General features: G+C 46.0%; 3 protein-coding genes across 3 annotated transcripts; 2 read left to right on the plus strand and 1 right to left on the minus strand.

The window, feature by feature from the left end:
* The first annotated feature begins 2 nt into the window (after positions 1-2).
* Positions 3-3,354, plus strand: bri3 (brain protein I3). The gene is made up of 3 exons (XM_085933216.1): positions 3-587; positions 1,707-1,803; positions 2,300-3,354. The coding sequence occupies exons 1-3, from the start codon at positions 422-424 to the stop codon at positions 2,430-2,432; spliced, it is 396 nt and encodes a 131-aa protein (XP_085789342.1). The 5' UTR covers positions 3-421; the 3' UTR covers positions 2,433-3,354.
* A 438-nt stretch (positions 3,355-3,792) lies between these two features.
* On the plus strand, positions 3,793-10,856 carry LOC147044685 (structural maintenance of chromosomes protein 6). The gene is made up of 27 exons (XM_085933214.1): positions 3,793-3,935; positions 4,130-4,304; positions 4,547-4,682; positions 4,847-4,952; positions 5,130-5,266; positions 5,473-5,534; positions 5,608-5,688; positions 5,760-5,861; positions 6,001-6,120; positions 6,205-6,303; positions 6,371-6,517; positions 6,590-6,678; positions 6,750-6,914; positions 7,576-7,754; positions 7,831-8,038; positions 8,118-8,232; positions 8,300-8,460; positions 8,537-8,672; positions 8,784-8,864; positions 8,941-9,111; positions 9,240-9,377; positions 9,438-9,583; positions 9,699-9,824; positions 9,898-10,003; positions 10,081-10,232; positions 10,302-10,400; positions 10,565-10,856. Exons 2-27 carry the CDS (start codon positions 4,194-4,196, stop codon positions 10,647-10,649), a joined length of 3,258 nt encoding a protein of 1,085 aa, XP_085789340.1. The 5' UTR covers positions 3,793-3,935; positions 4,130-4,193; the 3' UTR covers positions 10,650-10,856.
* A 12-nt stretch (positions 10,857-10,868) lies between these two features.
* On the minus strand, positions 10,869-22,415 carry baiap2l1b (BAR/IMD domain containing adaptor protein 2 like 1b). The gene is made up of 14 exons (XM_085933215.1): positions 22,076-22,415; positions 20,933-21,008; positions 20,774-20,860; positions 19,209-19,270; positions 18,356-18,427; positions 17,595-17,729; positions 16,473-16,625; positions 16,241-16,396; positions 16,035-16,152; positions 15,739-15,958; positions 14,341-14,403; positions 13,767-13,986; positions 11,889-11,935; positions 10,869-11,701 (listed from the first exon to the last, which is right to left on the minus strand). The coding sequence occupies exons 1-14, from the start codon at positions 22,124-22,126 to the stop codon at positions 11,629-11,631; spliced, it is 1,533 nt and encodes a 510-aa protein (XP_085789341.1). The 5' UTR covers positions 22,127-22,415; the 3' UTR covers positions 10,869-11,628.
* Positions 22,416-26,368: the final 3,953 nt, after the last annotated feature.

A 26,368-nucleotide genomic window follows, 5' to 3' on the forward strand; every position in this document is an offset into this window, starting at 1 on the left:
GGGCGCTTGCAGGGGAGCACTAACCGCTCATCACATGATTCCTCTCTTGTGACAATCGACAGATGAGGGGGGATGCCTGCCTGAGTTGAGCAGAGTTACAATGCGCTTTGGTGACAGCTGATTGTTGTTGTAGAGTCCAAGAAGCAGCGATGGAACTCAGTTAGCTGTCGGAGCATTCCTGTGTCGACGTTGATGTTGTAAACTGAGCTTTGATGCGTCGGGAGGAACAAAGTTGGCGCATGGAGCGCGACCAACTTTCGTTTTTGACGCAACGTCGTTTTTTGTAAACCAGTGTCGTGTCGTTTTTTTTTTTTTGTGTGTGTTTTTTTTGTGGAGGCCGACAGCAAACTGAGCAAGTCGTGAACGCACCTCGGCGTCCTTCCCATAAAGTTAGGTGGCACGCCGGACAACTCCGGCTGACATGATGGACAACAAACCCATTCTTCAGGACAGACCTCCCGCCTACAACACTGTCCCTGGGGCTTACGAGTATGGCCCGCAGCAGCAGCAGCAACAGCCGCCGCACGGCTACGGGGCTATCCCCGCCGTAGCGCCGCCGCCCTACCAGTACCCACCCGGCGGCCATGGTGAGTACGAGCAAGGCTTTTCTGCGTGTTGTGTCGCATTGTGCAGTTGGCATTAAACGAAACTCGACTTTACGAGAAGATGAGTCACCGTCACGCATTTCCGCAGTCGTTACTGCGCGATTTGTTTCGCTTCTAGCGTCACTAAAAAGGGACTAAAATGTGCCGAAAACTTAAGCGTCACAATATTTATACCTGTTATCATATATATGTATACCTGTTGTCATATATATACTACACTGAGCACACTTATTTTGGGCGTTAACGAGTAGTATGCTCGTTTATGGAGGTCTAACTTGTTAATTTTCGTGTGATTTATAGGCGGAAATCGTGATTATATCACGGAAGTAAATTTGTGGGGTTTTTTAGACTGGCGGTTTTGGTTATACCCCGGATAAAACGTTAACTATTGCCTGCTTAGTTATGTATTCCTTCGTCCGTAACACTATAGTATAAAGTTTATAGGAATTCTTATATCATGGACTATTTTAGTTATATGCATCAGCCAAACAAACCAGTTTTTTTGTACCCGAAGTATTATAACTTACTAAAATCACAATCCGTATTAAAAACATTGCGTATTCGAGTTATCAAGTACCACGTCGACTGTTAAACCGGGTAGTATTAAAAGCTGATAAACTGTTCCCAAAGAAATGCTAATGTATTGTTAAAAGTTAAATCCAACGTGCTAGGGGGGAGTCACTGCATGATCTGCATCTTTTGGAGCTATCCAATGTGACAAGAAACATAACGTTGTAAGCATTCAACTTGTTAATGCTTACAGCATGTACAGTGAATTAAAGGCTGATTCACGTTCCCCCAAACCCGTGTTTCTGCTCTCACGTGCTATCCTTGTATCAAAGTTCAGATAAGGGCTCTCAAGTCTGTCAATATTGTCTGAGTTGCTCACCTAAATTTAAATGATTAATTTTTTTCTCATAATGTTAGTATGGCCACGGGAATATTTTAACACCTCGGTCATTTCCATTGTGTCACAATTATGAGGCCACATTTCAGAGCATTTAATCAGGTTGACTTTGTTAGGTTGCTTTGGGAACATTTGAAACTTCCTGTTTTTTCAGCTCAGTGTGCAATCATGTGCATGTTCCTTGTCAACTACAGGCCAGTTGGGAGCGGCCGTGTCCCATCAGCCCTATGCTGGAACCTATACGGTCATTCAACCCTCCGTCGTGGTGGTAGGAGGATGCCCAGCCTGCAGGTAAAGACACACAAATCTCATTTAAACTGGCACGTAAAGATGATGTCGCCACTTGTAATTTAAACAAAAAAAAAACGTATGGACAAATTGAGCAATATGAGTGTCACGTGCCCGCCGTGACGAAGCCTTTAAGCCTCCTTGCATTCTTTTACTGCCGCAACCACTGTTGTCATTGGTTAATGTAAGGTTGAGCAATGACGCACACACTCGCATATCTTGGGTCTTGTGAGCGGATATGGCTTTCATACATTTTATTTTTTTTAAGTGTGCGTTAAATACGGATTTCCTGTTAGTCACATGTCGAACCATACGTGGCGAGAGGTGAATTGCTAATTCACGAGCAGAACGGCAGATCGCTGCTTGAATTTTCAAAAGAGCCACCCAGAGCCATTGTTTCACTTGTCCAAATCCTCTAATTTCAGCCTCACTCAGCACTCCTCTACAGGTATCTTAACAATCCTTTTTTTCCTTCCTCTCTCCCCACTTGATTTGACAGAGTTGGGGTTCTGGAAGACGATTTCACCTGTCTGGGAATCCTGTGTGCCATCTTCTTCTTTCCACTGGGCATCCTCTTCTGCTTCGCCCTGCGGCAGAGGCGATGTCCCAACTGCGGCGCCACCTTTGGATAGATCAAGTCAACAAACGTGTCAGGCACTCAAGCACAAGGCACAAAAAGAGTGCCATTTAGGCTTTGGGGTGAAATTTCAGGAGGAAACTAAAATGCAGCGTGACCTTTTCACACTCGCAACAATGAGGCGCTCTACAAAGCCCAGACTAGGGCCGAGGTTCTGCCTACACTTGCATTTTAGGTCCATCCTTTCATTTCTGCCCAAAGTTCAACATCCTTAACTTTTTGTGAGCAGTGTATATGACAAAAATCCAGTATTTTTATGCATTTTTTGTTTTCTGCCTCCCTCCCCCCCACAATGCTATTGCTGACACAAAACATGCAAAAATGTAGACTCAGATCATTATATTTTAGAACCAGTAATTTCTTTATCAATCATGAACTGAAGCAATACTTTTTTTTTTAGTTCAGTTTGAGCTCATTGCTGCTGACCAATCCCATATTTTTGTAAGGACAACCTGGAAGGAAGGATGTAAACAAAATGGACAGCTTCCCGCAGAGTATTTTTTCCTAAATTTGTTTCTGGGGCCCATATTTGCACTGATGGTTGATTCTGCTCGCTTTTGCATTTGTTTCCCTGTTGCATCGTCTTCAGGGCCAAAAACACAGACCTCAGGTACTTTCACCTCCATCACTGTTTGAAAAGTGGATTCTTCATGTTGAGAGTGCAGAAATTATTCAGAAAAATTAAACAGCTGGATTTGTCTCAGTGGCCCCTTCTTCTTTGGCAAGACAATCAAAACATGTCGTCGTCTTCCATCCCAGCAAAGGTGTCATCTTCTATAGAAAAAGAAAAATGTCTTTTGGGAAAAAACGTTTTTCCTTTTGAAAACAAACACTACGCATGCTCGCTCCTATGATTGTGCTTACATTTTTTTATATACTGTTATGCTACTTTATGATATTAAAAACATGCGACCCAAGTTGTGGACCGATTGTTTTCTGTACAGTTGTTTGCATAACACCTTTCTCTGGTGTGCTTTTCTTCTTTGCTTCATCACTTTATAGAGAGGGCTAGTAAGCAATGTCTGTCATTTAGTGGTGAACACTGTTATTCCAACTTCAAAATGACCTCCAGTTGCCCATCCCTGCCACGGACCAATTTTCATGATTCCCGTTCGAGTGTCTGGAATTTTGCAATCATTAATGCTACTAAGTGTCTGCAGCCCGAGCGAGGGCAGAGAGAAATGCAACACAAATATAAACAATGTTAGTGTGGGCAGATGAGAGTTGGCTTGTTGGAGAATATAAAATACTAATGCAAAACCAATATGCAATACTATTTTGCAGCGGGTTCGAAAACATTTTCAAGTACTTTGACCGCAAAGAGAATAGACAATCATGTAAATTTTAAAGTGATGTATGTTGAACGCGATCTCGTGTGTTCTCGCGAAATGTTCATTAGAATGCTTGGCGGCGGAATTTCGATTTCCAAATCTATCAGGTTGTTACTTCTGCACCGCTTGCTGGTATATCTTCATCCATCCCGTCGTTTGAACGCAAGGTATTCTGCCTCCATGAAGTTTCAAAGTCCTCAACACCTCGCGAAAAGTCTCAGCGACTATCAAAACGACTGCTCGCATTTTGCTGTCACCGTTCGATAGCAAGCTAATGCTAACGCTTCGTCGCCGCGGTGTTGTTGGGTTACTTTGTGACGTGCGGGTCAGAATAGAACGAATGACAATGTTCATTTCACAGCCTGGCAGTGAGCTGCGGGCAGCGTGCCCTTCTCCTTCATCTCGCTTAGAAGAAAGAGCGCAGAATGTCCAAAAGGAAAGGCAGTCCTGTGAAATCAACTCCCCACAAACAACGGATATCTGTGCAGCATGACGACAACGAAGAAGATGAAGACCAAGACCTACTTTGCACACAGGTAAACATGGGCTTCTCAGTGGAAGTTTGTACAAACAGTGTAACTTTAAGTATCATAACAGAAACCTTGGTGGAGCTTTACAGTCACTCTGTGAAGTAATGATATGTATCTGTGCTTGAATATCAAGAGGGATTTTCTGGTAACTTTCATTTTCCAGGAACACCAATTTCACAAAAAGTGAAGTTAAAGAACAAAACGTTCTTTTATGGAATATAAATGTATCAAGTAACCGTCTTGTTCAGGAGCAAATTGTGGCTGAGTTGGCGAGTGACGCCGGCATTGTGGAGAGCATCACGCTGAAGAACTTCATGTGCCACTCTTTCCTCGGCCCCATCAACTTCGGATCCAACGTCAACATTGTTGTCGGCCGTAATGGAAGTCAGTTGTTGTGTCAATTGTATTTGACTGGGCAATTAATCGATTCTTGTCAGAATGATAAAAAGAACTTTATTTGAAGGCGCCCAGCCCTAATTGTGATGGCACGCTGCTATTTGCCCTTCTGTTTAGTAATTCAGTTTCACATGTGCCCTTTTTATGTGCAGGTGGAAAGAGCGCCATCCTGACAGCGCTCATTGTCTCTTTAGGCGGGAACGCGCAGGCCACAAGCAGGGGGTCATCCCTCAAGAGTTTTGTCAAGGAAGGTGAAAGGTAAAGCTTTTACCCCAAAGTTGTACTGCATCAGATGCCCTAAGGCTCAAATTTTGATGTTATTTCTTTGTGCCATTTTTTGTCTCCTTTCATGTATTTCTGCAAGTGGTGCAATTCCCCGCAGTGCCATCATCTCAATTCATGATGATGCTCATTTTTATCTCTCTGTTGTCGCAGCTCGGCCGACGTGTCCGTAACCCTGCGCAACCAAGGCAAGGACGCCTACAAACCTGAGCTGTACGGCGCCTCCATCATCATCGACGTGAGGCTCAGCCACGATGGCGTGAGAACCTACAAGCTGAAGAGTCAAAACGGTAAACCTGTCTCAACACTCAAACCCAACACGAAGGGATGTTGAAGATTGTACTAAAATGAACACTATGAAAAAGCGGGGCCCGCTGAGTGGCAGGTGACGTCAGCGAGAGCATGTATGAGCGTGAGCTGGGCTCGACAGCAGCTCTCACGCCTTCTTGTATGTCTTCTACTTTCCAAACAAAAGTGTAATTCTTTTTCTTTGTAGGGCAAATAATCTCGACCAAAAAGGAGGAACTTGCGTCAATTCTGGACAATTTTAATATTCAGGTTGGAGAGGATGGAGATTCTTTGTGTTGCTGATGAGAGCGCCTACTGATCAAGTGTCCTTTTGCTTGCCCAGGTCCACAATCCTGTGTCTGTTCTCAACCAAGAGATGAGCAAGAACTTCCTGCATTCCAAAGGAGAGGCGGACAAGTACAGGGTTTGTTGATTGATCCGACGTTTGTGTTTTCTGCGGTCAAGACAGATTTTCTTCTCGCTCTTTTTGCTCAGTTTTTCATGAAGGCCACGCAACTGGAGCAGATGAAAGAGGATTTTATCCACATTAAAGCCACCAAGAATATGACGGAAGATAAAGTGGCGCAACATGGCGAGGTAACGCAAAAACAAAACTATTTTTTTATTTTATTCTTATGGCGGTGAGCTAATTAAACACGATATCCTCTTGTCAGCCATCCGAGGTCTGAGAACGGTTTGAGTTCATCGTGGACTTTTGTTTGAATGTGTGTCGCAGTACTTGAAGGACCTAAGGCGAAAGTACCTGGAGAAAGAGGACCGCTACAAGAACCTGTCATCCGTGGATGAGATGCAGACTAAGCTGGAGGAGTTACAGAAGCAGATGGCCTGGGCTCTGGTTTGATCCTCACTTGAATCATGAAACAGGTCAAAGGGACTTTATCTGAAATGATTTTGAGCCGGACCTGGCAAATTTTGGCAGGTGATGGAGATGGAGAAGGAGCTGGAGCCTTTGAAAGAGAAACTGCAGGCCAATAAACAATCTACGGAGAAATACGATGAGAAAGTGAACGAATGGAAGGTAATAACGCCGCAGCGGCCTCGAGTGTTTTTGTCCACATGAAGAGCGTGCCCGCCTCTGCTTCCAGAACAAGGTCAAGGAGGCCGAGCAGAAGTACAAACTGATCCAAGAACAGCTGGAGGACATCACACAGCAGGTGCAGGAACTGCAGCCCAAATGTGCCGAGCTCAAGGCAGAGGCGCAGAACCGCGATGCCCTTTTCAAGTCCAGCGAGGTTTGCCTTGTTAGCATATTCCGTTCCAACAAAGGTCGGATGCATCCATAGCAATGGCGCGCTCGTCTCCAGGTGGCGGTCCACAGATGCCAGGTCAGCCTGAGGGACCTGGAGCGGGACAAAGCTCACCTGTCTTCCAAGATCAATGAGCTGCAGCTCAGGTGTCACATGCAAACGCTCACGTGCAGCGCGCTCGCCCTCTCGCGCGTTCTCACTCGGTACATCCTTTCAGCATCAACCGGGCGACGGGCTCAGCCAGGCAGGCCAGGGTTGAGAGCATGCAGCGCATCAAGCGCCACCTGGAGGATCTCCATCACCAGACGGAAACGCTGGGCCAGCAGATTAGCCAGTATCAGCACGCCTGCGCCCGGGCCAAGGAGGAACATGCCAAGATACGGTAATGTCTTTGGAATAATACTTAAACGAAATCCCAAAACAAGTTGGGTTTAAAAAGAAACAAACATTCTTCACATTGTTATCATAACCTAAGCTGTATCTAAACAAATATATAGACAAAATTGTGTTTGAGTTCGCCAAAGTCTTGGCCAAAAAATATACACTGCTCAAAAAAAATTAAAGAAACACTTTTAAAACACATCAGATTTCAATGGTGAAAAAAAAAGTTGGATATCTATACTGATATGGACAGTTCTGACATGTCTCAGGAACAAAAGGATGCCACATCTTTTGATGGAAATAAAAGTTTTCAGCCTACAGAGGGCTCAGTATATAGACACCCCAAAAATCAAAGTGAAAAAATGATGTGGCAGGCTCGTCCATTTTGCCTAAATTCAATTTCTGCAATTCAAAACTCTTTTCAATATCTTGTGTAGCCCCCACATGCTTGACAACGTCACGGCATGCTCCTAATGAGAGAGAGAGAGAGAGAGAGAGAGAGAGAGATATATATACATATATATATATATATATATATATATATATATATATATATATATATATATATATATATATATATATATATATGTCTGTCTGTCTGTCTGTCTGTCTGTCTGTCTCTCTCGCTCTCTTTCTCATTTTTGAATTTGACATGCCCTCAGACGAGACCATGATGCACTGAAGAAGTCCATGGAAGCCCACGCGAGGAACTTGCGGGCAATGGAAGGCAGTCGATCCAATCGGCTGAGGCGCTTTGGCGAACACATGCCCGCACTGCTCTACGCCATCCAGGATGCGCACAAGCAGGGGTTCTTCAAGCACAAGCCACGAGGCCCCCTGGGTAATGTTAGACACCAAAATTCCGCGCAGCTCCAACAAGTCGGAAGTATGGACGTGCGTCAACTTGTGCGCCGCAGGTTACCTGATCAGACTGAAGGACCCGGAGCAGGCTCTCGCCATCGAGGTGTGCTTACAAAGTCTACTGCAGGCCTTTACCTGCGACAACTACGACGACGAGAAAGTGCTGAAGGGACTCATGGGCAGAGTCTTCGGGTCGCAGTCGGTCCGCCGGCCTCCCATCATCACCTGCAAGTTTCTCCCAAACGTCCACGACACCAGGAGGAGGTCTGGGAGGCTCCGGCTGGAAATGAACACATTCACACGCATATCCAGAGTTGATCTTGGCCTGCTTTGTCTCATTTAGGGCTGTGAACCACCCGGACTACCCGTCAGTGCTTCAGACTCTAGAAATTGATGACCCGGTGGTGACCAATTGTCTGATCGATCAAAGGGGCATTGAGAGCATTTTGCTAATCAAGGTGTGATATCAAAAAAACAAATGCCACTCGGGTTCGGTTGAGTTCACCCATGCTTCCCTCCCTGCAGAATCGGGCCGAGGCTTGTGACGTGATGATTTCCAGAAAGCCGCCCCTCAACTGCTATCAGGCTTTCTCCAAAGACGGCGACCAAGTGTTTGCCGACCGCTGCTATGCCGCCGAGCAGACGCGAGCCAACTACCTGTCAGGGGACGTGGAGGAGGAGATCAGGTGAAAGGTTGCAGGCCAGGTGTCTGCGCCACCAGACGTGAGTCATAACCCTGTGCCGCTCTTTTCCGTTTGGCAGACACCTGCAAAGAGAGGTGGAGACTCAAAAATCTCAGGCGTCGACCCTGCAGCAGCAAATGAGCAAGCTGGAAGAGGACATCAAACAAAACGAGAGACTGAATATGGAAGCCCAAGCAGAAATGAAGACTGCCGTTGTATTGCTTCCCTCTCATTGATTTTGTTGTCAAATGTTGTTGAACGAATTGATTGTAACCACATTGTATGACTTGAGTGCGGAACTCTTCAAAGGTGCGCATTTATTGCAGGACAAAGCCACAAAGTATCGCCTGGAGCTGTCGGACCTGGAGAACTTGGAAGAGCCTCAGCTGGAGGACCTCAAGCCGCTGGTTGGTTGGTCGCCAAGCGCGCCGTGCACGAGTCGGAGCGTGCTTCCTCCGGTCGGCTCAACTGTAAACTTCACAGGAAGAGGACCTTCAGGAGATTGTCACCAAGATGGCGGAAGAGAACCAAAAGTGCGAGGAGGCAAGAGCCCAGAGGTCCGAGCTCAAGGAGAACTACCAGAAAGCGGAGCAGGAGTACAACCTGCACAAGGAGCGCATCAACACCATCGTTGAGAAGGCCGACGCCATCAAAGTAAGTGGCTCTTTCGTTGTCGCTCACTTAGCATCAGCGTAGCAGTGATGCATTTCCATCAAGCTTGAAGCCTGCTATTGGAGAACCTCCGCAAACGTGTTCACCGTACCACACTTGTGCGCGCCAAGGAGGAGCTGATCAAAGTGGACCAGGAAGTGATGAAGTGCAAGCATCACAAGAAATACTATGACGACAAACGCGGTGGCCATCTCCAAAGTATCCGGGAGCTGGAGGACACCTTGCGCACCAAAGAGGAGGAAGTACAGGTAGGAGCGTCTGCTGTGCTTGTTGGGCAAGGATTTACCAGGCCGCTCCTTCTCTGCCAGGTCAACATGCTCAAAGCCACGCAGATCTGCCCCGAGCGCCTCCAAGTGAAGCGCACCGCCAGGAGCTTGGACACGGAGATCAGCCGACTCAAGGTGAAGCTCGCCACCCAGCAGGAGCAGGAGGGCGACCGCCACGAGATCATCAGGTGAACACACGTAGAATGACCAATTGTATTAAAAAAAGGGGGGGGGGGGACTCATGGTGGCCACAGTCAATGGCAGACCCTGCAATGTGTTTTCTTTTTCCTTCACAACACGCAGAGAATACCGTGACGCTCTGGAAAAGTACAAGAACACGGCGCAGCAGATGAAGAACCTCAACATGTTTATCAAAAGCCTGGACAGGGTGATGAATCAAAGACTTAAAGTTTTTGGTGACCTGAGGAGGTAGGCCTGGAAAGCCGCTAAGCATCCTTCCGTGTGGTGCGTCCGAGCTTGAAAAGTCTCCACACGTTTTCAGTTACCTGTCGGTGCGCTGTATATATTACTTCAACGTCATGCTGTCGCAGAGGGGCTACACGGGAACCATGAACTTTGACCACAAGAACGAGACCCTCGTCATCTCTGTGAGGAGACCCCCCCCCCTTACCCTGATAGTTTTGCCACGACTGCATCGTCAAGGTGTCTTATCTGTTCACGGCAGGTGCAGCCCGGAAGAGGAAGCGAAGGCGACTTGGTCAACATGCGCTCACTTTCGGGGGGCGAGCGCTCCTTCTCCACCGTCTGCTTCGTTCTCTCGCTCTGGGCCATCACGGAGGCGCCCTTCCGCTGCCTGGACGAATTTGACGTTTACATGGAAAGTCGAGTTTGATGGCAACGCTCGCAAACGAGCGCGTCTTGACGTGCGCTTTGATGTCGACTTTAGGACCAGGTGAACCGCAGGATCTCCATGGACATGATGCTGCAGGTGGCCGAGAGCCAGCGCTACCGCCAATTTATCTTCCTCACGCCACAGAGCATGAGGTAAAGAATGTCAAATATTTTCTTCTTTCGTCTCACAAAGTAACAATCAGACCGACAAAGCGCATCCCAAAATAACGAGTCACTTGCATCGTAACTACTGTGACTTTCTTTTAATTGATTCTTTTAATTGATTCTTCAATTTACATCTTCCTTCTCCTCTTTAGTTCTCTCCCGGAAACCGATCTCATCACCATCCTCCGTCTCAAGGATCCACAACGAGGCCAAGAAAACCAAGATGAGCAATCCTAATGCGCATGTGAGATTTGCGTCTTATGGTAAACAAAAAATTGCATAGATTTGAAAGGTTTGCATTTTGTACATTGTGGTGGGGCGTTTGTGGTTTTCTCCATTCACCCCCCTGCCCTCAAAGTACTTCTGTTTTCTAAGTATGTAGAGCACAAAAATATATATTTTTTCATTTGTTTTTGAACACAATAAACTATTTTTCACCTTGAATTGAATTCATGCTTGTCTCAGTTGCTCAGAAATTTCTTTAATAGAACACAAAGTATGTTCCAGAATGTAATGGAGTGTGCCTTGACAGAGTTCAGAGTGATTCAATTTGGTCTTGGAGGGCCACTGTAGTTCTTAACATATCTCTTTGCAGTTTTGTCACAGGCTTGTTAAGATAAAGCCTAATTGTATTTGTGTACTCGGATGCTGATACATAATACTGCTGTTCTAATGCAGTTATGACACGAGGGGGAGCAAGTGTACATAATAGAAGTTGAGAAACTTTCATTTATGGTCTTAAGGTCACGCCCACCTGAAAAGGTGTTGTTCAGTTCTCTCGCTCTCGCTCTCTCGGGAGACATGCTTCTGATTTACTCCAGAAAAAAAAAGCAAAATTTTTCTTGTATTATGAACATTTTTACACTGGTTAGTCTTTATTCTTTAAGAACGGGGGTGATCTAGTTAATCTGAAACTTTGTGCTGGATAAATGACTTTCTTGTGAAACTACAACTTGAATAAACTTTCCAGACTTGAAGACAAGTAGTGCGTAACTAGTTGGGCCTAGCGTCTACATGGATGGTGAGCTGCTCCTCCATTCCCAATGGCAACAACAAAACAACAATTATCCTGACAACTGTAGATGTGAAAGTATGTGTACAGTTATTTCTCCTGGCTCCTCGTGCACGTGTCTGTTTCAGAGTATCACCACCCCAAAGAGACATTTTGTGTTGAAATCCTGAAATCAGTCCTGTAGAAGTAAAAGTTGACTCAAGGTCAAATGACCGGGGCCGAACGATCGTTGGTGACTGTCGGACGTAGTCGCACAGTAGAAAACGGGTTGCCACCCCTGGAGAACACAGGAAGGATCAGTGCGTTAACCGATGGGTTGAGCAATAGATCATAGCAAAAGACAAAATGAGGACCAGCGCCGGTCGATCGACCTTAGTTTTTCTCTTTTTTGGGGGGACGTATGGGTCCTCTTGATAGAACTGTTTTGATAGTGATTAGGAAAAAAGTAAATGTGGCTGACTTACGCCAGGTAAGCCGGTGGGGGTCTGGAGGTGCCGTTGATCTGATTCGTCTGTGAAGGAAATGAAAAATAAAAATTCTTTAGTCACACGACATGTTAACAAATACCTTTTGTGGAACATTCTTAAAAAAACACTGAACATATTTCTGTGGCGCGAAAGACAACACGAGGCAGTGTGCAAAATCTTGATTGTCTGGAAGTGTCAGTCGGGGCCACAATTCATCATTATATTCACGTTATGATACTGTTAATTGAGCTGAATTTATACATGCATTGCACAATCTACTCAACAGCCACAGTTTAAAGGGTTTAAAAAAAATCTCATCACAAAATAAAAAGTGACTTTTAAAAAAATTTTTTTTTTTGCATTACTTCGTGTGGTACTCTTATTGGGAATTCAGAATTTGCATGAGGTTGCTTAGACATTGTCTCTTTCACTGCAACCTGCAGTCCTCTGTAATGGTCACAAGAGGGCAGGCAAGCACAGAAAATTATCCACATTTTTGCTTTACGCCTCAAACATAAATAGCGACCATTTGGGTAGACTTGCACGTCCCACTCAATTATTTTCCTACTGTCACACGTGTCATTAAAAATATAACACATTTCCTGTCCAACAATGTGAGGTGATGACCCCCCCACCCCGGGACACACTGTATTGACCTTTTTCTTTCCGTTTGGGGCCAGTCGTTTTCAACAGCAAACCAGTGAGGTAGCATTTTTTTGGGTCCTGGTGTCAATGCATTCCAGAGAAACCACACCCCTTTCCAAGCCCGCCTTTCTCCTATTCTGTTAGTTTGATTCGATTCTCTTCAATTTTCAACAAAGCCTTCGGCGTACTGTGCAGGCTACTTCGCTCGCTGTTCTGCTGTAGGTGAAATTGTCAAATTTGAGGCTTTCATCATAGCAATTGGACAACATCTGTTGGACACAACAAAAGTTTACGTGAAAGGATTTCCAAAAAACTCTCCCAAATATCTAATCATCAAATGTCCACAGCCTGCAATTGTTAGCATTTCTTTCATCCATTGAAGAATTCTTGAAATATGAAATTCATTGTGGCCTTCGGTGGGGGTTTTGAAAAATGCAAATGCCCCTTGGTGAAAAGGTTCCCCACTTGACTGAAAGCGACCTAAGTCGAAACCTCGCTGCGGCTACATTAAGACGAGCATTTTTTTTCATTTGGCCAAATGGAGGTTGCGGCTGTGTGGCAGTTTGTGTGCAAGCGCTAAAGCAGAAAAGCTTTGTCAAGGAGTCGCAGGTGTTCTTCTCTGTAACTGGGCAACGGAGGACATAACAATATCGCCGGCGGCCGTTGCGCACAAGGCAGTCATCGTTTACTGTCGTGTGCGCAACCCGACAAGTGTGTTCATCCAACCAGATTAATTCAAAAAACAAATGCGTCAAAGTAAAAGAAACACGATGACCTTGACTACCACAAGATAAAACTGGAGAGCAACATTCCGGAATTTGGAAAAGGGGCGGAGGCAATTCTGAACGGTTCAAGTCTGGAGTTTGATGTCACACTTAATGGTGGAACTGTATTTGAAATTCTTTCTCTTACTCTCAATAGTTAAAGCTCACCAAAGGCTGGCTGGCATTTGCAGCGGGGTGAGTGGACTTTAGAATGGCAACTAAGACCCTCTGGGGCCCAAAGTGTCATTTTGCACATTTATTGTACAACAATTGGGAGTGGCGTCTGTTGGTATTGTTGCAAGGGAGTTAATTTCCCGTGTATCAATTGTTTTGATTTCCTCAAGTTGCGGAGGGGCGGGGGGGGGGGGCGGTCATCTTGAGAGTTTCAGGTGAAGTATCATACAGTCACGGTTTGTCTACCGACTTGAAAATGAAAGAATGAGCACCACGTGAGCTCGCGACTGACCGTGTGATGATCAAATGAGGAGGAGGAGACGGTGGAGGGTGTGGGTGAGTGGTGCCCATGATTGTTGGCGGCGAAGGGCTGGCGAGTCTTGATGGCGGCGCGGCGGGAGCCGTTGCCGTAGTCCTCCGGTGGGAGGATCATGGTGGCCTCGTCTGTTTCCGTGTCCTGGTGGTGCAGGTTGACCACACTGCGGCTGCGGAATGGCGTCGTCGCCGATGCACTGCAGCGCATTTGAATTCGAGAAAACACGTGGTCATGATGAGCAAAATGGACATTGAATAGTTGCCCCCCCCCCCTCCCCCCCGTCACTTTAGGAAGCTGAAAAAGTTTGCAGCACACTCAGTGGAAAAGAAGGGTTGACCTGTGAGAGGGGGCTTGGGGTGACAATGAGAAGCAAACATTGAGCGAGGGGTGACCCCGTAAGGGTTCCGTAGCTTATCACTCCAAGAGGGGAAACTAAAGCAAGAGGGGAAACTAAAGGAAGCGGGGCTGACAATGCAGCTGCTTGCAACGTGAGACCTGTGCGTGTGTGTGCGTGCGTGCGTGCGCGTGTGTGTTAGTCGGAGTCTCTTACCTGTTGTTGTTCACAAGCGGCTCAGAGAACGAACGGCAGTATGATGAGGGGAACCAGCCCCTCCTGTAAATAAGAAAAAGACTCATGATAAATCCACTTCATATTTTCTGGGCAATATTTCAAATTGGGCGACTGTCAGGTGGCACTGGGCAACTTTTGTTTCGCTTGAGAAGATTCATATTTTGCTGCGCTTCCACTTTTGTTTGAAGGCGACCGCACCCCTCTCTCCATGCGTGTCAATATTTGCACACAAGGTAAAAATACACAGTCGCCCATGCCGGCTCCTCGACAGCCGACTCGTAGCGTCCAGCACAATTGGGACCTGAGCAGCGCCATGCGTCTGGCCATAAAACAGTTGCCAGAAAACAAAACAAAAAAAACCCATAACGATCCATCTGTTTCAAATCCAGTGTGAATGTGAAGATGTTTTTTTCTTTTTTTTTTTCCTCACTTGTGTTTGCGTGGGTGAGTTGCCCAGTTACATTATCAGAGCTGGAGACAAAAAGCAAGCAAGCAAGAACAATGTAGCCTGCTCACAAGGTCCAACGCTGATAAGCACCATGAGACCTTCCTCTTTCCCTTTTTTGTAAACTTCTTTTGAATTTTTGAGCCGTGATTTATCTCAGACCTTGATCCTCCCCCTCCAACAGATCAGACGTGTTGCCTTTTCTGTTTCTATGATTTGGCTATTTAGGGGTGCATATTTTTGTCATTATAAAAAGCTGCCTTGAAAGATGAGGGACCCCATTTACCAGATTTTACAAATATAAATGTTAGCCTAACGCTAACAAAGGCAAAGCGCCTCAGACGGGCTAACAAACAGCACTTGCTTGACCACAACCGGTGAAGCAAAACATGTAGATGATCACAGGACCTAAGGCATATCTTCCCTAAAACGACCAATGTCACATCATGTTCAGTCATGCTTTCTGAGGAGTTTTGACAAGTTCCTCTTCATGTCAATCGTGCACTTATCTTATGTAAGTGACCGGCTCTCCGTTTAAAGGGTAAAATTCTGTACTTTAGCATCTCTGCAGTAACGCAGTATGTTGGGGAGACGAGAATTGATTTAAGCCGATACGGAAGAAGATTCGTTCCGAGTCTAACCGCTGTTCAGGTAACCAATCTCCAGTCAATTCCGGACGCCAGTCCCGCTGAAATCAAAGTAACCCGAGGGTTGAGTAACTACTTTGTCGAGATCCAGGATTTCCTTGATCGCGGCCGTCAAGTTCAGATGCATGTAGTGGCTAAGTAGGAAACCAGAAGGAGCAGCACAAGGTCCCATAGATGGAGGCACGGTATTCCGTGAGTCGTTCGTGAGACCCGTTTAAAGAACTAGGATTGTTTTTGCGCTTGGCCATCACATCGAGTAAGAGGAGCAACCGACACGACACTTACTTTCCGTTCTTCTCCATTTCGCCGTACATCCAGCCATCCTTCTCTTCGGGTATGAGCAGGATGATGACGTCGCCCTCGTCAAAGCTGAGCAGGGTGTTGTTATTGCCGGCCGTGTGAGGGAAGATGGTGCGCACCCGTGGCCTTTTGCTCGCCACGTTGTTGAGACCCGTGGCCACCGACACCGACCTGGCCAGATTGCTCTCGCCATTGCTCTCGTGATCTGCCGGCGGAAAAGAATTGGAAGAGCGCGGCTGGAGTGGGGTGCTGGGGGTCACCTGAGAAAGCCAGCGCGCTACCTGTGGTGGTGGTGTTGCTGCTCGTGACGCCGTAACTTTGTTTGCTGTCCGGAGAGAACATGTTGACGAGAGGGCTGACGTGCGCCTTCTGAGATGGAGCGGGTGGAGCTGAGATGTTCTGTCACACGTCGTGCGCATGTTAGAATGCAAAGGAGCACTTGCGATGCCTGGTAACTTTTTTTTTTGTGTGTGGGGGGTCCACGTACCAGACTGTGTCGCGAGGGAGTGGGGGAGGGCAGCGGCGTTATGGAGATGGGCGTGCGCAGTCCCTCGATCATGCTGGTGACGCTTTCGGGCATGTCCGTGGCGTCGTTGCACTGGTCCTGCCAACTGCTCAGCTTGGACATCAGGATCTCTCTCGCCTGGCCAGAAAAGCAAAACAATGTTTGCGGAGGGCTGGCGTGCAAACTGTCAGTTGCGTCGTGTCGTGTGCGTCACCTTGTCATGAAATGATGCGATCTGATAGGAGAACATGCAGTGTTTGTCCACCAGGAAGCAGAAGCGCCGCTTCTCCTCCAGCAGAGCCTCTTTGCAGCCGTCGGCGATAAACAGCTGCATGTCCATTTGGCGGCTCGTCAACGTCTCCACGCACTGACCACACACGCACACAAAACTGCTTTCCGATCTGTCTTGAGCTTGCGGGAAGGCAACCTCACGTGGCTTTATCTTGCCGTCCATACGCTAGACAGCCAAAGACTCGCTTCTCAAGATGAAGCGATTCCATTTTTCCACTTTGTAATCGCACCCGGGCAGAGGGTTTGGACAAAAAGGTCTCGTGAAAGGATGGACAAAAAACACGGGGGCAGGACGCGTCCAGTGCGTTATCTCCAAAAAGCAGATGCGTGTGTGTCTGCAGGTTGCATCGATTGATGATTCCATGAGAGCTTTGCTTCACCTCTCGGGGAATCGCTCACACTAGCGCAATATTCTTCATTATGCACCAAATCATTGTTTTGTGTCATAAATCAGGTGTCATTCGCTTGCAAGCTTTGGGCTATTGTTTGTCAATTAAAAGGAGAAGCAATTAAAATGAAGAAAACAATGTTGCGACTGGCACCGTGTAATGAATGCATTGTGTTTTTCGAATCATTAGAAATGGTTTTGTAGAAGCAAGCCATTTCTTGCCAAGATGGACATTTTAAAAGCAAGTGCTCGGCAGAGCTCGCAAAACAAAGCAAGCGTGAAAGGTGACCAGCTGGCATCTTTCCCACTAACAATTCAAAGAGGCAAGAAAACCAAAACGAGGCGTGCAAATGTTTCGAGATGACTCTGGCGAACATCGACGAGGACAAACAAAGCTTTTCACTTTTCACCCGTGGGCGCCCGACCATGCATGTTGCTACGGGCAACCTGCCTTTTACGGAAGCCGAGCGCCGTCTACTATCCTTGGAGAAGTCAACTCGGTGAGCCATAATGTTGGCGCTCCTCAACGAGAGATCGTTTGCCCAACCGGGGTTTCCCTCAAAACCGCCGACGTGGCTAATATTGGCCCTCTGCGTGTGTGCGTGTTGGCGAAGGGACGCAGCGAGGTGTCTGGCGATGTGTCGGCCTCCGTCTCACCTCGCTCTCCTTGTTCTCGTACTTGTTGGCATTCTTGCCTTGGCTCTTTCTCCTGAGCTTCTTCAGGTCGGCCTGCGATTTTTCCACCGAGTCCTGCTTCATCTTGTGCTCCATCTGGTACCGCTTAAACGTGGCCTGCAAACGGCACAATCTTGTCATGGACTGCTCTTTTTTTTATTTTTTTTATTTTATTCTGGACAGTGTTGCCTTATTGCGACTTCTTCTGCAGGACGTGACTTTTCGGATTTAAACACGACAGCTGGCGGCGACCGCAACTTGAACTCCTCAACTTGTTTGATGACAAAGCAATGACAGCCAGCGTACATTAAGAACCGCAATTTAAAGAAGTAATGACATAATGACTCCAATGTCAACTGGCGCTGCCAAACAGTCAGAATAAAGACACTCGGGCAGAGTCGCTCGAAATACAAATGAGTCTGATTAGCTTTAGTGGTGTAATGGTGTCTGCTCACAGGCGGCCCAAAAATGACCCGGACGCAAGTTGTTTGCTGAGCAAATGTTGTTGCACCTGCCCGACAGTCCTGCTTGTGTTTTGGGCAGCCCCCCCTTAGGCAAGTTCAGGATGGGCAACATCAATCCGCTTGCAGTTGAATCAAACCGTAAAATCTGTTTTGACAAACTTGACTTAGTCTCTTGCTTTACATTGGCCTGTGATGTCATAATTCTCCATCTTGGTGAAGGGCTTCCAACTCCTCCACAAAACCAATCTTCTTTTTATTTTTTTAATTGCATCTACTCACAGTCATGTATTTCACATCCATGTCGGTCTTTCGCTCCAGCTCACTTATGATTTCCCTGTGGAACCTCTTGAACTTCAGGGAGCCACCAGGGTTGATAAAAGAGGAGAGATTAGACAATTAGAAACAAGGATCAGGAAAAGCGTGTTGAATAAGAGAAAGAGCATTGAGATTGTTTTGGTGCATGTGTGCGGGTGGGCGCTGGCTGGCTGGCTTCAAGGTTGCCCTTGTGAGTGAGTCAGAAAGCAAGCGTGGGAATGCCCACAGACTCATCCCGCTTCCTCTTCTGCTGTGACTCTGGCTCATTGGTGCGAGGGTGGCCGAGCCTGCATGCAGCGTCTGCACGGAGCACTAAAGAGCAAGCCCAAATCATCCTTCTATTAACCGCACGCCGAGCCGTTATTGATGACCGCCGCTTGTGCCCCTCCTGTCAATTACTCTGACGTGGATTCATGCCGTGACTCACTGTCCATCCACAAGCCAGCCTGAGCCCGCCCACTCGCACTCTGAGAAAAAGCATTTCGGAGGAGCGGCTTGCAACTTTGTCGTCACTTGTGCTACCGCGGATGTTTTTTTTTTCCACAGTATCAAATTGGGCTGTGCCCTGTTTTTTTTTTTTTTGCCCTTCAATGACGGACAAGTAGTAGCTCGTGCAGGTTAAATGAGGCTCACTGTAAAAAAAAACAAAAAGACGTGACTTTTACAGACAGTCAGGTCCGCGTGTGTTGTAAATGTTTAGTTTCCCCTTCTCACCCGGCTAGTCAACTTTTGCTCGGGGGGGGTGAGGGGGCAGAGCCCTGTTAGGGCAATGACTAACCAGACAGTCAACTCAGCCAACAACATAACGTGTACTCACATTGTCCTCCCACTCAAAAAAAACTTTCCTGTGGACTTCAGAGATTCCCATTAGCACCATTCCTGCCCAGGAAAAAAGAAAAAAGTTCAAGTATGAATGGAATGCGATGCTTGATGAACTGCAGACAAGCAAGAAGCCAGCACGTATGCTTGCTCTTTTTTGCTAAGTGAGCCAACTGTGACGTCCCATCACACAAAATGATTCTTTGACTCTCAAGCTCGGACCCGTCAACCGTCAGCGGCTTCGGATGATCTTACAAAAGATTTTGCTCAAAGAAAGAAAACGGAAATAAAAAGGTGTGCGTCACGAGCCAGAAAAACTGGACCGGCAAGTGTTGGGCTAATCAGAAAGAGATTAGATGGCAGGCGGCCGGGCCATTAGATGTCTCTGTGTGCACCTCGCCAAAATCATCAATTCAGGATTAGGACGTGTGCAAGCCCATAACTGGTCTTAAAAAAATAAAATAAAAAAAAAAGGGCTCCCTTTGACCACTGGTGTGCTTGGCCTACTTTCAGGAAGGTGCCGTTTGATGTTGAAAACACCATAGTTCAGATTGAAACATAAAAGCAACACATAAGGAAACCTTTGGAAACAATGAAACAGGTTGACATTGAAGAGGACCAAAAATCAATATGCGGCCAGCTCACTTCCGTCTGCTTTCGAACATGCTGCATGTGTTCGGCGCCGTCACTTTGTTTGGCGACTTGACAACGCATCATACATGACTCTTAGTGTTTCTTGTGGAAAGCCCAGAAGTGGTCCAAAAGGAGATGGCAAATGGAAGACTAAAGGAAAGACGCATTATTTCATTTTCTGTTGCTTGTGCCACTGTGAGCCGACAGCCTCGTTTCATTGGCCGTTGCCATAGCAACCGAGGTCATCGCAAAGGACCTAAACTGGGATGATAAACGTGAATTTGTGATCGAGTTGTCACAATCTGGGGCTTCATCGATGTTCAGGAGGAGAGCTCTCTGAGTGCTGTCCTTCCAAGCAGCATTTTGCTGGCACCATGCAAAGCAACCCACAGTCCTTCCACTCTTTGGTTTTTGTGGTTCAAATAATGCTGGCATGGCGAGTGCCATGTGACGCAGCATGCAAACAGGAAAGGAAGCTGGCAAGCCAAAGCGCGTCGGCGGCCGTCCCCTTCTGCGTCAACACTTCGGGGTTGCGCGACTGTTGGAAGGAAAGAAGCGGCAACCTTTGACCTCTTGCAGTCAAGGAGGACGACAAGGAGTAAAAGGAAGGCCGAAGGAATTCAAGGAAGGCAGCAACAGGACAAGGCGCAGCGCTCCTCCGATATCTCTCAAGAGTGTCCCGTTTCTGGCCCGCGACACGTCACCAAAGCTCAGGTTTCATGTCTCGAGCGGCCTCGTGAGCGACGCCACATTGGAGTTTGGCGGTCTTTGACGTTGCGGCCGCATTCGCGTGGAGCACTCAACGACAACAACGTGTGGCGGGAGAGCAACCGGGCGCCAGCTCCCATCGGGCCGCTTGATTTAATTAGCAGCCGCAAGGCCACTGGCAAACATCCAGTGACTGCTTACAAAGTCATCTAATGCACTCACCTAATTCTCTGGAGACAGGAGACACAACGGCGCTCTCGCCAATTTTAGCCATGGCGTCAAAGTACAACCTTCCTGCCAAGGTCATTGCTGGGGAGAAAAATTGAAAAGACATCAAGTCTTCAAAGTGCTCCCAGACGGACGCGGCAGCAAAATGCTCACCCGCCACAGATTTCTCGTAGTTCTTTCCCAGGTTGACCAGGTTCCTCAGACCCGGGTTGAACTGGTCCATCACATTCTATGTGAAAAGGAAGAGACTTTGGTTAAATGGAATGACAATCGCACGCTGTCGGGGATAGCGTGAGCTTTCCCAAACTTAGCGCATCACTAAGTCCGCATCTCAGGAACTTGGAATGTTGTCAAATGCTCAAGCCGATTTTTCTTTTTTTTTTTTTAAATCACCAATGTGTTCCGAGTCCAGTTACAGGAAGAATTGTGCTGCTTACATTGAGCTGTGCTTATCTATTCCTCTTGCGTGCATATCCATGTCCGGCTCACTCACACCCAAACTCAGAATGCAGGGAATGATGAAAGCCAAACATTTCCGCTGCCTTAAGCAACTTGCCATGACCTTTTGCCAATGAATGACATGTGAAGTGGAGCCACCACAGATAGCGTTCGTTGGATGGAAATCATTAGGTGCTCTCGCTGTATAAGCTTCCCAAACAACAACCATGAATAATTAAATCTGCAGCCGTTTCTGTGTTCCCACCAAGATGCTGACAGCAAGAAAGAAAACAATTTCTGGTTGAAACTATTATTATTAGTAGTACTATTATTATTACTACTATTACAGTTTGCGAATTATTGCTGTTTCATTTTTCTCTTATGATGATTGATGATGATGATGATGATGATGATTATTATTATTTTGATTATATCACCTTTTGGGAGGAATAAAAGTAAAAAAGTTGTCAGAAAGCAAATACTGTTCAGTACATGATTTATAGTATTGGTAGTCTATTCATCCCGTGATTGAAATTGTGTTGTTATAGCAGCATTATTACGTCACTAAAAGAGCAACCATCAAAGACAGAATTTTTGTCTGTGATAATGGACAGTCATCAAGGAAGTCCACAAACAATCTATGCTCGGGAATCTTGCTTTTTTTTTGTTTGCTGAAAACCGACACGGACAATTGTACTAATAGGCTAAAGGTAATTAAAAGCAAGATGTTAAAACATGATGATAACTGACGCAAACTGTCTACGCTTTAAAAGACGCGAGCGCTTTCCGGCTGGTGTCCTCCTTTGCGCGCTTCTGTGGGCACACCTGTTGTGTTCCCACAGGATCCGATAGACCCACCTTGTATGTACTTTCAGTCAGCTTGTTCACCTCCTCCGCGCTCCTCGACATGTTTAAATCCCCTTCGAAAAAAAATGGAGATACAAAAATACAACTCCAACGCGACGGTTGAAGATGCCACCTTCGGTCGACAACAAAGAGGAGGAGAGGGAGGGCGCCCAAAAAAAAGCTACGGTCGCAGAAAAGTCCTCATTGCCAAGAAGAGAAGCGAAACGCGCTCATAGGAAGCGACATCTTTAAAATGTTTTTTTTTTTTTTTTTAAAGACGTCCAGACGAGGGAACTCCTGGTTGCGTTAGGTTGCCAAGCAGGGAAACTAAACTGCCGTCAAACTTGTTGCAGGTTGGCGAGTTCGCGCGAGGGGAGGCGGCAGGTTCAGCTGAAGTTATTTTAGTGCACTCAACCTTTTCCGGTTATTGGTTTCAAATTAAAACAAAGACGTTCTCAAAACGACGAATGAAGTAACTATGCTTTGGTCTTGCATATTTAAGTTCATTTTGACCAATTCTCTATCGTGAATATTTAGTTTGGAAACATTTGTCATGTCTGGCTATTTGTGCCTTTCATTGTTCCAAGTTTTGTAGAAAATGTAAAAAAAAATGCTTCACTTTATTGCAGAGTATTTCCAATGAAATCGATATCTTTGCTTTTACCCAAGTTTTTCTCATCACATATCTGTACTTGCACTTGAGTACTGTGAACTGGTTGCTAGCCAATTGCAGGGCACACACGAACAAGCATCCGCGCTCGCAGTCACACCTATGGGCAATTTGGAGCGCTCGATCGGCCTACGAAGCATGTTTTTGGGATGTGGGAGGAAACCGGAGTTCCCGGGGAAAACCCACACAGACACGGGAAAAACATGCAAACTCCACACAGGAAAGGCCGGAGATGGAATCGAACCCGCACCCTCTGACTGTGAGGCGGACGTGCTAACCAGTGTTTCACCGTGCCGCTCTCACATAAGTACATATTTTAAATATTTTTCTCTTTAGTCAAGTAATTAGAATTTTTGTCTTTTTTGAAGTATTTTGAATTTGAATTAGAATTTTAAAAAAGCATTGAAGTGGATCACCAGCAGCTTGTTTTATTTTGAAAGCACTACTTTTGTTGTGTTTAGCGGATCCTTATGTAACTTGACACAAATTGCAACGCAGGTATACAACCTGGAAAGTGAACAACGGGGGGAAAAATGAAAAGGCGCGCTCCCTGGAGGCAACCAATCATTAGCACACTGACACTAAAAGGGGAGTTTAAAGTCCAGAAAAACAAGATATTTGCAAAGTTGGAACCCACCAGGCATGAATACAGATGATGTGATGCAATGCGGCAGCCGAGAGAAGATACTCATCAGCCCTCTGGGAATAGAAATACTACACAACCTACTTAAATAAAACGCTTATCAAGTGTTGGAGATTAGAGGTATAGCATTAGTTCATTAAATTTTGCGTTAGAAATATTAGTTTAAGCATTGCTCATTCAAAGTTTGAGCAGCACCGCAGTATTGTGCATGAGCCTAACTCACCGCTAGGTGTCACTGAGAGTCAACTGATTTTTTTAGACTGACAGGATAAAGTCCGACCCATTTTTTCATAAATCGTGTTTTATAAATGTGACTCGTGTGTTTTGAATATTGAATACAAGCTCGTCTGTTTTGAATGTTTACTGTTGATTGTAGATGAGAGAGCCGTTCTGCAAATATCATCCAGGCAGCAGCGTAAACGCCATTTGATGTTTTCCACCTTTAGGAACGCTCCCTGCTGAGAAAGAAAAAAGTGAAAGCCCGCGCACATGAGATATAAGCAAAGTGTGCCTCATCTGCAAAGGCATGCATATTTATGGGAACCTTTGCTTACATTTAATGCTACCAACTCGTCGAATTTGCAACTAAAGTGAAAGACTGCAATTTCCTCGATAGACAAAATCTAGGGTGTAACGTCCTACAATTGCTAATGATCAGGATATTTGGACACGTGGAATCTGTTTGAAAGTTGAAAAAAAAGGAAGATGAGGAGGTCTTATGTCCTGTTCATTTGTGTTCTTTTCAGAAGCCAAGCAAAGACGTCAACTGTCAGCAAAACGCAACATTTCTTTTCGCCAGGTACATTTATTAGATCTTTTTGATTTTGAAATGATACAACAATGTGCCAAAATGTCAAACTTGAAACATTTCGTGTTGTGGCGAGCCCTTGCACGTTGCATCACAACGAGCGAGAGGACAAGCAAAGGCCGCTCTGCCTTTCTTTCCACAGACAACATATCTCACTCGAGAATGTTTCTCTTCAGCTGGAAAAGTTTTTCGTGGCATCTCGTTGAGCTGTGCACAAGGACATTTGGCAAATGTTTCCTATTCAAAAACTTTTTCACGCATTCTTTTTATCCAACATTCAGAATGTGTTTTGCAAGAGTGCCAATAAAAAAAGAAAAGAAACCAAATATACTGACGTCTGCTATTTAATGAAATGTAAACAGCTGTGTGAGGTTGTGGAAAGAACTTTTAATATAATTAGGGAACATTTTTGTTTGTTGATTGAATGCCGTTTGTTCTACTTTACCTGATGTGTTTTGATTTTTTTTCCCCCAATTAAAAGGGCTAGAGCTGGCCTTTCCCTCATACTGCGTGGGCCCAAAGCAGATCATTTGAGAAATTAGGAATAGTAAAAGAAAAATGAAACAGCAGCTGGTTGTTTGGCTCTGAATGCCTTCGTGGACGTATGAAGACAAAATGACAAACGTTCTTCTTCTCATTCCAAAAGTAAAGTGAATGGTAAACAAGTTAGATTTTTTTTTGGTTCCTTTTTTTTCTCCTCTATTTCAATAAAACGGTGTCACTGTATTTATGGAGAGAGTTTAAAAACACAAATATTTGTCTTGCGAGTCCTTTTGGTGGCCTTCTCGCTCCATTCAAATTGTTTATTTACACAAAGCGTTCAGCTGAGTACCCTTAGTGTGAACGTCGCTCGCCATAAACACGCCGCGTCGCTGCATTCCTTTGTGCCCGCCAGCTGTCACTTTGAAGCAGCCCGAGGACCTTGATGCCCGCTGAAAAGGCCTCGCAAACATGCGCGTACAATTTCGCGAGCTGTCTCGATATTCCAGGTGTATGTTTATGACAATGACGCCTCTGTCATCCGACATGTTCTTTGTACCGGCCCTAAATGCAAATACAATGAGCGACCGTTGAGTACGCTCCATAAGAGACGAGTGTCGCAGAGAAAGATTTTTCAACGTGGCCTCGCTGCTCAGCGCTTACATCTCAAGCAGCATGGGTGTAAAAAATAAAAGAAAATGTTTGTCAAGTTCACACCCTCAACGAGCTGACAAGGCTTTTTGCAAGCTCGTCGTAGCTCTCGGCTGAGCTACGGCTCCCTCACAGCGCACAAATTTACAGCTTTTTATGTGAGCAACCTTGAAAGTCTCGCCTAAGCCGGCGATGGCGGTGGCTCTGCTTCAAACACTGTCGCCGCTCAATCATGGTGACCGTAGCTCAGGTGCTTCGCCCAAATTCAGACATTCAGAAGAGCTCGTGAGGCAAACGGTGGGATTCGGATGGAATGACTGTCTTCTGCTCAAAGGGTGGGTAGAACATATTTGCGGCCGAGGTTTTCATTCACTGCCATTGATGACTCTAGATGTCAGACATCTTTTTTAACTATGCTAGCACTGAATGAGTTAAAAGGCACTTTTCATCTCCCATTCTGTGGTCATCTTGTGAGCATTCACCGTCAGAAAACTTTCTCAATGTCTGAGCAGAAGGCGTCAGAGGGCGGGTGTTTAAAAAAAGAAACCTTGGTAGATAAATCAGGGGGAGGCAAAATAATTAAGATCTCCAAGATGAGTACATGCCAGAATCAGGCTCGTACCAAACTTGTGCCATGTTTTGAGCGCCCTAACTCAAACTCTTGTAGGAGACGCTGGGGAAATTGTCCTGCCGCTTTGTGGAATAAATTATCTGCCGCTCGGCCGGCCTCGTTTTCCTGTTGGACTTTGATGTCTTCCCTGCTTCAAGGGACGAAAGGATTACAAAATTGGACACAGGTAGAACTTTGCCTACTTTTGCTTTGAATGGAGCGATGAGATTGGAGATTTTCATCATGCTCTTAACAACGTCTGTGAAAATGATCATTCAAAGTCGAAAGCCTTTAGCAAAATGAGACATTTGCTGGGTATTTTGCACGAGCTCATTTGAAAAATACGGCGGCGCTGTCGATCCGGGCTCCTTTTGCTCTGCTCGTATCCGAAGGCCCCCCACCCTTGCACAAAAGGACAGATGCTTATTTGCCCATCTGTCACT

This window comes from Syngnathus leptorhynchus, chromosome 16, assembly GCF_054491065.1.
Source record: "Syngnathus leptorhynchus isolate UIUO chromosome 16, UIUO_Slep, whole genome shotgun sequence".
In the NCBI taxonomy this organism is placed as follows: Eukaryota; Metazoa; Chordata; class Actinopteri; order Syngnathiformes; family Syngnathidae; genus Syngnathus; species Syngnathus leptorhynchus.

Bases quoted from the DNA above. Each gene is read 5' to 3' on its own strand.
- bri3 (XM_085933216.1), top strand. From the start codon at position 422: ATGATGGACAACAAACCCATTCTTCAGGACAGACCTCCCGCCTACAAC. The intron at 588-1,706 runs GTGAGTACGAGC...TGTCAACTACAG, and splicing joins GTACCCACCCGGCGGCCATG to GCCAGTTGGGAGCGGCCGTG. The intron at 1,804-2,299 runs GTAAAGACACAC...TTGATTTGACAG, and splicing joins GGAGGATGCCCAGCCTGCAG to AGTTGGGGTTCTGGAAGACG.
- LOC147044685 (XM_085933214.1), top strand. From the start codon at position 4,194: ATGTCCAAAAGGAAAGGCAGTCCTGTGAAATCAACTCCCCACAAACAA. The intron at 4,683-4,846 runs GTCAGTTGTTGT...TTTTATGTGCAG, and splicing joins TGTTGTCGGCCGTAATGGAA to GTGGAAAGAGCGCCATCCTG. The intron at 6,679-6,749 runs GTGTCACATGCA...ACATCCTTTCAG, and splicing joins ATCAATGAGCTGCAGCTCAG to CATCAACCGGGCGACGGGCT.
- baiap2l1b (XM_085933215.1), bottom strand. From the start codon at position 22,126: ATGTCGAGGAGCGCGGAGGAGGTGAACAAGCTGACTGAAAGTACATAC. The intron at 19,271-20,773 runs GTGAGTGCATTA...TTTCCTGGGCAG, and splicing joins TCCTGTCTCCAGAGAATTAG to GAATGGTGCTAATGGGAATC. The intron at 16,626-17,594 runs GTGAGACGGAGG...GTGTGTGGTCAG, and splicing joins ACGAGAACAAGGAGAGCGAG to TGCGTGGAGACGTTGACGAG.